This window comes from Neoarius graeffei, chromosome 1 (genome assembly GCF_027579695.1).
Source record: "Neoarius graeffei isolate fNeoGra1 chromosome 1, fNeoGra1.pri, whole genome shotgun sequence".
NCBI lineage: Eukaryota > Metazoa > Chordata > Actinopteri > Siluriformes > Ariidae > Neoarius > Neoarius graeffei.
In genome coordinates this window covers 50,852,820-50,863,791 of record NC_083569.1, presented here as the reverse complement: position 1 = coordinate 50,863,791, position 10,972 = coordinate 50,852,820, and the positions used below count along the sequence as shown (strand labels likewise).

General features: G+C 40.1%; 1 protein-coding gene across 9 annotated transcripts in view; it reads right to left on the bottom strand.

The window, feature by feature from the left end:
- Nucleotides 1-616: 616 nt before the first annotated feature.
- The window catches only part of sstr1b (somatostatin receptor 1b), a 71,620-nt gene continuing 61,264 nt past the window's right edge, over nt 617-10,972 (bottom strand). For all 9 annotated transcript variants that reach the window (XM_060933538.1, XM_060933547.1, XM_060933565.1 and 6 more), the window contains one exon: nt 617-2,517. In XM_060933538.1, coding sequence (XP_060789521.1) covers nt 662-1,780 — 1,119 coding nt within the window. In that variant the 5' untranslated portion in view covers nt 1,781-2,517 and the 3' untranslated portion in view covers nt 617-661. The remainder of the gene's footprint in view (nt 2,518-10,972) is intronic.

Here is a 10,972-nt window from a genome sequence, read left to right as displayed (position 1 = left end):
GGGAATAAACGGGTCCTCTTCCAGGCAAGTTTGTAACAGTCCCAGTTGGTGTCCAGTTTTTTATTATTGCCCTAACAGTCAAAATGGGCATTTTCAGACAAGTAGATATTTTTTTATAACCACCCCCTGACTTATGAAGGTCAGTACACTTTTCCTTCATTTGGTTTGTATGTTCTCTTATGTTGATGAATGGCTAAAGGAATTTGGCCTCTGTGTCACCTCATATTTGTTCCTCAGTTAATCAGGAAGTCATGGATTACAGCTTGAAAGTTCCTACACACTCCAATCAACTCAAAAATGCACAATTTAAATAGGAAACATGCTTCGATTATGTTGTGTTAACTATCATTTCCAGGGTGCCAGTAATAGTGGCACGTTTTTGTTGAAAATAATTATTTCTTCATGAAGGATTCATTTTTCTCTGAATAAATGGATTTCAATTAAAGGTTGGATTTTTCTCATTTTTTTCAGTGTGAGATGAAGTGGCTTCACCAAAAGGTGGATTTTTTCTAACCCTTTTTACTGATCTTTACAAGGAGTGCCAATAATCATGGAGGGCACTGGAAGTACTTATTGTACATAGACAGCTAAACTTGTTCCTATTTACATATGAAAACAGGGTATTTGTTTTTTTATTTTGAAAACACTCAGAGAAAAAAAATTACAGGTTAGTGGTACGAGAGGTACATGTTCCGTTGCGAAACACCATATCAGAGGCTAAGAAGCACTCTTTAGGGAAGTCCTGTGGACCACATGTTGTTTGCCGCCGGAGGGCCACAGCATAGTAGTCCACCTGCTCTGCATCCGGCCCATTTTCCAACCAGCGGAAGCACACAATTCTCTGGAAGGAGCGCCGGAAGTTGTCGGAAACAAATCCATATAGTATAGGATTAGCACCACTGTTAGCATAGCTTAGAATGAGAAACAGCTGAGTCACTATGGGATCTGGTGGTTTGCAGAACACACTCACAAGCTGTACTATGTAAAACGGCATCCAGCAAAGCACAAAGACAGTGACCACCAGTAGCACCATGCAAGTGATCTTCTTCTCAGAGCGCCGCCGCTGCATCCATCCTGCCTTGAGCCCTACTGCTCTCATACGCACCACAATCATGCAGTAACACAGGCAGATAGCTGCCACAGGAAGCAAGAAGCCCAGCAAGAAGGTATAGACCACAAATGCTTCTGACCATGAGGACTCAGGCCACAGAAAGTTGCAGTCTACCCCTCCATCCTGTGCTGGAACAGTGTCTGCAAAGATAATGATGGGCAAGATGACAAGAAGTGAAAGTCCCCACACACAGATGTTAACCACTTTGGCAACAGTAGGTCGGCGGTAGCGTGCTGCCTTGATGGGGTGCACCACTGCAATATAGCGGTCCACACTGAGCACAGTCAAGCAAAAAATGCTGGTGAACATGTTTATGCCATCCACGCTAAGGACCAGCCGACACATCATTGATCCAAAGGGCCAGTGACGCACTGCAGCTGATGTGGCCAGAAATGGAACACTCAACATGAAGAGTTCATCCGCGATTGCAAGGTTCAAAATGTAAATATTGGTTGCCGTTTTCATCTTGGCATACTTGAGGATGACATATATAACCATAGCATTTCCTATGATGCCCACACAGCAGACTAGGGCATAGATAGAAGGGATGATGATCTTGCTAGCATTGGACTCTGATTGAAAATCGTCATATTCAATGGTGAAATTGAAAGGAAGGTCAGTGGAAGAAAGCATGCTTTCAGTGCCATTATATTCTGTAGCTTCAGCCATTTTATTCTGATTTTGGTAAACCAACTTCAATCAAGCTAGTATTCATCAATGATATCGTCCTTGTAAATATTTCAGTCATTTGATAAAATTGATTTAAAAATACCTTCGTTTTAAAAGTAACAGTGGTGAGGTTTAAGCTTGGTGTTTATTTAATCCTTTATTCCCCAAACCTGTCCGTGACTGGAGAAAGTTAAAACAACAATCTTTGGGTTTTGCTCCTTAAATCACTTGAATTTGTTTCAAGCACATCAGGAAAATCAATTTTTGGAACTTTTTGGCAGTGGACCTTGCAGAAAGTTGGGATCCTCTGACTAAATGGTTCCATCTGTGGAATTTCCAGCTTGAACATTCCTCATTCATTGATAAATAAACCTATGTGTATATATGAGAATGTTGCAGGTGTTGATGGGCTAGGCTCAGTGAGAGGCTCTCAGACACTCAAACTTGGCAATGAGAGCACAATCCAACCATTTATATGAAAATAGGGCTGGAGAATCATAGTATTATGAGGTTACCCTCTTGACAATATGAGCCTGCCTCCAGAAAAAAATCCCTCGTTGAGAATCATGGTCCTCGCTGCATCCTTGAATCCAATCACATGACAAAATATGCACTTGTGTCTCTGATCTCATGATGGAAATTTGGCACAGGGTCCATAGGAATGATAATTGCATATCTGTAATTCTTGTGTTTGTCTCCTGTATGTCTTATATATTGCACTAGTCCATATGCACCATCTGTAAGATCCACAAAGAAACAAAGAGGAAATTTAGGGAGCTTTCGGTAATCAAAATTTACTGCATATTATACAAAATAAGAAAACATCACATGAAAATGAAACAACAAAGCAACAAATCATATGAAGTTATCGGATATCTCAACACATCCAACATTTATTTTCACAAAGAATATGATCATGTATAGCGGTTTATGTGCAGCTCAGAGATGATGAAAAAGCAGAGCAGAGGCATGATGTGTATATCAGACATGCATTTTTGGATCTGCAGTACACTCTGCCCTTGTGTACTCAGCCGTCTGCCTGTAAAATTACAACAACATTCGCAACACAGAAACACCTCTGACACCAATTTCTGTGCTTACAAGGAGCAAACATGTTGCAGAAGGAAGACATGGGGGAAAAAAAGTTTGCTAAATGAGAATTTGATCCAAGAAAGCAGATGAGAATCACTGACTATAGCTCACCACTCACACTCCTTGTCTCTGTCCATGAGGCCCACAAAAATATCAAACAGAGAGTAATTAGAAAAAAACCACAAACCTAATAACATCAATAGGTTGAATTTGCATTTACATCGGTCTGGAGCAGAGATGAATCACAGCTCATTTCTAAGGTTTGGCAGTGTAAGCAGAGCTTTGAGAAGAAAATCAGTAAAATGTTCCACATCCTCTGATATGCCAGATATTTGTTTGTTTGTTTGTTTGTTTGTTTGTTTGTTTGTTTGTTTGTTTGTTTGTTTGTTTGTTTGTTTGTTTGTTTGTGACAGAAAGGTGAAACAAGGCTTATGCGTACTGAAAATTTGAAAATTTTTCTTATCACGGAAAATGCTTCTTAACATTTTTCTTGCTTGTTTATATCTCTACCTGAATTAAACTCACAAAAGCTGAAGACCTCGGACATTTACTTTCATTACTTCATTTAATTTGCTTATTCATTACAACCCCAATTCCAATGCTTTTTGAAACATATATGCTCACTCTGAAATTGATGCCAGTAACATGTTTCAAAAATGTTGGCATGGGGTAAAAAAAAAAAAAAACTGGAAAAGATGTGTCATGTAAAAAAAAAATAAATAAAAAATAAAAACCTAATTAGGCTAATTGGCAGCAGGTCATTACATGATTGGCATAAAAAAGGCACCGCAGAGAGGCTGAGTCTCTCAGAAGAACCAAAATAACTTTTTACTTTGATGATTTATCACAAATGCACATGAAAAATAAAAAAGGAGAAAAACAATCCATGTGAAAGGGTTACTATATAAAATAAAGTCAAATAGGCAGATGCAATTCAAATAAAATCATATAAATGCTACTGCACTCCTTCCTGAAGCTACTGGCCATTGGTTGTAATCTTTCTGATGTGTTTGAGTGCTATGTTTGCCAGAAGACAACATAATTAAAGGTGATCCCAGTTAGCCTTGGCTTACACCATTAGTGCATCTCAAACAATTAGAATATAGTGAAAAGGTTCTTTATTTGTAATTTAGTTCAAAAAGGTAAACCTTTATATAGTCTATATTCATTACATGTCAAGTGAAATACTTCAAGCCTTTTTGTGTTTTAATTTTGATGATTATGGCTAATAGCTCATGAAAATCAGAAATCCAGTATCTCAAATTATTAGAATATTTCCTATTTCTGAATCTCATTACATTGTTGTTGTCTGACTCCAATATAATGACAATAGAGCTATCTGATTCTAAGATCAATACAAAAAGGATTTACAATACAGAAATGTCCAACTTCTGAAAAGTATGTTCATTTATACACTCAATACTTGATTGGAGCTCCTTTACCATGAATTACTGCATTAATGCAGCGTGGCATGGAGTTGATCAGCCTGTGGCACTGCTGAGGTGTTATTGAAGCCCAGATAGTGGCTTTCAGCTCGTCTGTATTTTTGGGTCGAGTGTTTCTCATCTTCCTCTTGACAATACCCAATAGATTCTCTGTGGGGTTCAGGTCAGGTGAGATGGCTGACCAGTGAAGCACAGTAATATCATGGTCAGCAAACCATTTGGTAGTAGTTTTGTCACTGTGGGCAGGTGATAAGTCCTGCTGGAAAAGGAAACCAGTATCTCCATGAAGCTTGTCAGCAGATGGAAGCATGAAGTGCTCTAAAATCTCCTGGTAAATGGCTGCATTGACTTTGGACTTGATAAAACACAGTAGACCAACACCAGCAGATGACATGGCACACCAAATCATCACAGACTGCGAAAACTTCACACTGGACTTCAAACCCCTTGGATTCTGTGCCTCTCCACTCTCCCTCCAGACTCTAGGACCTTGATTTCCAAATGAAATGCAAAATTTACTTTCATTTGAAAAGAGGACCTTGGACCACTGAGCAACAGTCCAGTTCTTTCTCTCCTTAGCCCAGGTAAAACACTTCTGATGCTGTCTCTGGTTCAGGAGTGGTTTGATATTAGGAATGCGACAGTTGTAGCCCCTTTCCTGAAGACGTCTGTGCGTGGTGGCTCTTGATGCACTGACACCAGCCTCAGTCCACTCCTTGTGAAGCTCTCCTAAGTTCTTGAATCGACTTTTTTTGACAGTCCTCCCAAGGCTGTGATCATCCTTGTTGCTTGTGTACTTTTTCCAGTCAGCCTTTTCAGCAATGACATTTTGTGGCTTTCCCTCCTTGTGGAGGGTGTTGCTGATCGTCTTCTGGCCAACTGTCAAGTCAGCAGTCTTCCAAATGATTGTGGTTGTGTGTACTGAACTAGACTCAGAGATGCACGGTATTTATACTGTTTGAATAGTAATTTCCTCAAACTCGAAATGAAATATTCTAATTTTGAGATGTTTTTTAATTTTTTTTGCACTGTTGGCCATAATTATCAAAATTAAAATAGAAAAATACTTGAATCATTTCAGTTTATGTGTAATGAGTGTAGAATATATTAAATTTTCACTTTCTTAAATAACTGATGGAAAATATTGAACTTTTTCCACAAAATTCTGATATTGCATTGTTTGAGATGCACTAGTAGTTCTTCAACATAAGCTTGATGTTTGAGAGCTTTAGACTGTTAGTGATAGCGATAGCTAGTGATACCTACAATAACAGAAGACCATGTTGGGTTCCATTCCTGTCAGCTAAGAACAGGAATCTGATTGTACAGTGGGCACAGGCTCTGAGACAGAAACTGAATAAGTTGAAAATTGGAAAAGGGCCATGTGAATTTTTTATGCATTGTGGTGCTGCCACATGAGTGGCTGACCGGATAATTGCATGAATTGCAGGGGTGCAGATGCTCCTCTTAAAGTGGCCAGAGAGTATACACAGTTAGGTCCATATATATTTGGACACTGACACAAATTTTGTTTTTTTACCTGTTTACTGAAACATATTCAGGTTATAGTTATATAATGGATATGGACATAAAGTCCAGACTTTCAGCTTTCATTTGAGGGTATCCACATTAAAATTGGATGAAGGGTTTAGGAGTTTCAGCTCCTTAACATGTGCCACCCTGTTTTTAAAGGGACCAAAAGTAATTGGACAATTGACTCAAAGGCTATTTCATGGGCAGGTGTGGGCAATTCCTTCGTTATGTCATTCTCAATTAAGCAGATAAAAGGCCTGGAGTTGATTTGAGGTGTGGTGCTTGCATTTGGAAGATTTTGCTGTGAAGAAAACATGCAGTCAAAGGCGCTCTCCATGCAGGTGAAACAAGCCATCCTTAAGCTGCGAAAACAGAAAAAAACCCATCCGAGAAATTGCTACAATATTAGGAGTGGCAAAATCTACAGTTTGGTACATCCTGAGGAAGAAAGAAAGAAAGAAAGAAAGAAAGAAAGAAAGAAAGAAAGAAAGAAAGAAAGCACTGGTGAACTCATCAGTGCAAAAAGACCTGGACGCCCACAGAAGACAACAGTGGTGGATGATCGCAGAATAATTTCCATGGTGAAGAGAAACCCCTTCACAACAGCCAACCAAGTGAACAACACTCTCCCGGAGGTAGGCGTATCAATATCCAAATCTATCATAGAGAGAAGACTGCATGAAAGTAAATATAGAGGGTTCACTGCACGGTGCAAGCCACTCATAAGCCTCAAGAATAAAAAGGCTAGATTGGAGTTTGCTAAAAAACATCTAAAAAAGCCAGCACAGTTCTGGAAGAACATTCTTTGGACAGATGAAACCAAGATCAACCTCTACCAGAATGATGGAAAGAAAAAAGTATGGTGAAGGTGTGGTACAGCTCATGATCCAAAGCATACCACATCATCTGTAAAATACGGCGGAGGCAGTGTGATGGCTTGGGCATGCATGGCTGCCAGTGGCACTGGGTCACTAGTGTTTATTGATGATGTGACACAGGACAGAAGCAGCCAGATGAATTCTGAGGCATTCAGAGACATACTGTGTGCTCAAATCCAGCCAAATGCAGCCAAACTGATTGGTCAGCGTTTCATAGTACAGATGGACAATGACCCAAAACATAAAGCCAAAGCAACCCAGGAGTTTATAAAAGCAAAGAAGTGGAATATTCTTGAATGGCCAAGTCAGTCACCTGCTCTCAACCCAATTGAGCATGCATTTCACTTGTTAAAGACTAAACTTCAGACAGAAAGGCCCACAAACAGACAGCAACTGAAAACCGCTGCAGTAAAGGCCTGGCAGAGCATTAAAAAGGAGGAAACACAGCATCTGGTGGTGTCCATGAGTTCAAGACTTCAGGTAGTCATTGCCAACAAAGGGTTTTCAACCAAGTATTAGAAATGAACATCTCATTATCTCTAGCCGCTTTATCCTGTTCTACAGGGTCGCAGGCAAGCTGGAGCCTATCCCAGCTGACTACGGGCAAAAGGCGGGGTACACCCTGGACAAGTTGCCAGGTCATCACAGGGCTGACACATAGACACAGACAACCATTCACACTCACTTTCGAGTCACCAGTTAACCTAACCTGCATGTCTTTGGACTGTGGGGGAAACCAGAGCAAACCCACGCGGACAACATGCAAACTCCGCACAGAAAGGCCCTCGCCAGCCACGGGGCTCAAGCCCGGACCTTCTTGCTGTGAGGCGACAGCGCTAACCACTACACCACTAACCACTACACCACCGTGCCGCCAGAAATGAACATTTTATTTACAATTCTTTAATTTGTCCAATTACTTTTGAGCCCCTGAAATGAAGGGATTGTGTTTCAAAAATGCTTTAGTTCCTCACATTTTTATGCAATCATTTTGTTCAACCCACTGAATTAAAGCTGAAAGTCTGAACTTCAACTGCATCTGAATTGTTTTGTTCAAAATTCATTGTGGTAATGTACAGAGCCAAAATTAGAAAAATGTTGTCTCTGTCCAAATATTTATGGACCTAACTGTGTGTGTGTGTGTGTGTGTGTGTGTGTATATATATATATATATATATATATATATATATATATATATATATATATATATATATATATATAATGCTTCTCATTTAAACAAAAAAGTTCTATTTTGGTCTCATCCATCCACAAAACATTTTTCCAATAGCCTTCTGGCTTGTCCACTTGATCTTTAGCAGACTGCATACAAGCAGCAATGTCCTTTTTGGAGAGCAGTGGCTTTCTCCTTGCAACCCAGCCATGCACACCATTGTTGTTTAGTGTTCTCCTGATGGTGGACTCATGAACATTAACATTAGCCAATGTGAGAGAGGCCTTCAGTTGCTTAGAAGTTACCCTGGTGTTCTTTGTGATCTCGCCGACTATATATACACACTGTGTGTATATATATATATATATATATATATATATATATATATACAGTGATGCTTGAAAGTTTGTGAACCCTTTAGAATTTTCTATATTTCTGCATAAGTAGGACCTAAAACATCATCAGATTTTCACACAAGTCCTAAATGTAGATAAAGAGAAACCAGTTAAACAAATGAGACAAAAATATTAGACTTGGTCATTTATTTATTGAGGAAAATGATCCAATATTACATATCTGTGAGTGGCAAAAGTATGTGAACCTCTAGGATTAGCAGTTCATTTGAAGGTGAAATTAGAGTCAGGTCTTTTCAATCAATGGGATGACCATCAGGTGTGAGTGGGTACCCTATTTTATTTAAAGAACAGGGATCTATCAAAGTCTGATCTTCACAACACATGTTTGTGGAAGTGTGTCATGGCACAAAAAAAGGAGATTTCTGAGGACCTCAGAAAAAGCTTTGTTGATGCTCATCAGGCTGGAAAAGGTTACAAAACCATCTCTAAAGAGTTTGGACTCCACCAATCCACAGTCAGACAGACTGTGTACAAATGGAGGAAATTCAACACCATTGTTACCCTCCCCAGGAGTGGTCGACCAACAAAGATCACTCCAAGAGCAAGGTGTGCAATAGTTGGCAAGATCACAAAGAACACTAGGGTCACTTCTAAGCAACTGAAGGCCTCTCTCACATTGGCTAATGTTAATGTTCATGAGTCCACCATCAGGAGAACACTAAACAACAATGGTGTGCATGGCAGGGTTGCAAGGAGAAAGCCACTGCTCTCCAAAAAGGACATTGCTGCTTGTATGCAGTCTGCTAAAGATCACGTGGACAAGCCAGAAGGCTACTGGAAAAATGTTTTGTGGACGGATGAGACCAAAATAGAACTTTTTGGTTTAAATGAGAAGCATTATGTTTGGATAAAGGAAAACACTGCATTCCAGCATAAGAACCTTATCCCATCTGTGAAACATGATGGTGGTAGTATCATGGTTTGGGCCTGTTTTGCTGCATCTGGGCCAGGACGGCTTGCCATCATTGATGGAACAATGAATTCTGAATTATACCAGCAAATTCTAAAGGAAAATGTCAGGACATCTGTCCATGAACTGAATCTCAAGAGAAGGTGGGTCATGCAGCAAGACAACGACCTTAAGCACACAAGTCATTCGACCAAAGAATGGTTAAAGAAGAATAAAGTTAATGTTTTGGAATGGCCAAGTCAAAGTCTTGACCTTAATCCAATCGAAATCTTGTGGAAGGACCTGAAATGAACAGTTCATGTGAGGAAACCCACCAACATCCCAGAGTTGAAGCTGTTCTGTACAGAGGAATGGGCAAAAATTCCTCCAAGCCGGTGTGCAGGACTGATCAACAGTTACCAGAAACATTTAGTTGCAGTTATTGTTGCACAAGGGGGTCACACCAGATACTGAAAGCAAAGGTTCACATACTTTTGCCAATCACAGATATGTAATATTGGATCATCTCATCTCATTATCTCTAGCCGATTTATCCTGCTCTACAGGGTCGCAGGCAAGCTGGAGCCTATCCCAGCTGACTATGGGCGAAAGGCGGGGTACACCCTGGACAAGTCAATATTGGATCATTTTCCTCAATAAATAAATGACCAAGTATAATATTTTTGTCTCATTTGTTAAACTGGGTTCTCTTTATCTACTTTTAGGACTTGTGTGAAAATCTGATGATATTTTAGGTCATATTTATGCAGAAATGTAGAAAATTATAAAAGGTTCACAAACTTTCAAGCACCACTGTGTGTGTATGTATATATATCAGATGAACACAGTGAAGACACAGTGAAACTGGTTGAACTCCCTTGGTAGATGTTTAAGTGTGCAAAATTACTAACTGGAGCAGGAGAGGAGCCTTACAGACAGTAGCAGTTAAGCAACAGACAAAAGGTTTGCCTGGACAGAAGCAGTAAAATTAGGGTAGAAGTAAAAGTAGAAGCAAGAAAGAAAGAAACAAGAAGTGATTGGAAGTGGAGAGTGAAAGGACAAACTCCAGCTGCATAGTCTCACACATGAAATTAAAGTGAATAATAGCCCAATAATGCATCAGTGATGAAAGTGAGAGAAGCGGAGTGAACGAGAGGGAATAAAATAAAAATTAAAGCCGCAAGCGGCCTCGACGGGCCCTCGCGCCAGCGGCCAAGGGGGGCGGGGGCATGCGTCCCCGCGAAATACCTTCCACAGCTTCTTCGGCAAGAGACATTACTCCGACAATGGCAACAAAGCACAGAATCGGACACAGAGTACACGGTGCGCTGAGATGTTGTCATGGACAGAAAATTTTATGCCATGGCTTCCCAACCAAATTAATGTATTTACCTCATCAGTCACCAAGCTATAGCTACATAGGATTGTCTTCTGTTAGACATCTATTAGTCTGTATGTAACGCTACAACACTTGCTCCCGACTGCCTACCCATTCCCCACAAGTCATGTGTGTTTAAGGCAACCAAAACAACATACTCCTGGTGCCTCATGATTATAAACACCTCTCCTGCAACTGATACAGCGCAATGAGCGCCCCCAGTGGTGAAAGTTCACCAAATTTGGTATACATGTCAAGGGACCTATGAAGAGTTGTTGTGTCAAGTTTGATCAAGTTTGACCAATCAGAAGCCGAGATATAAAATGTTGCCTGAAAACAGCGCCCCCAGTGGCAAAAGTTTACAAAATTTGGGAGATATGTCGGGTGACC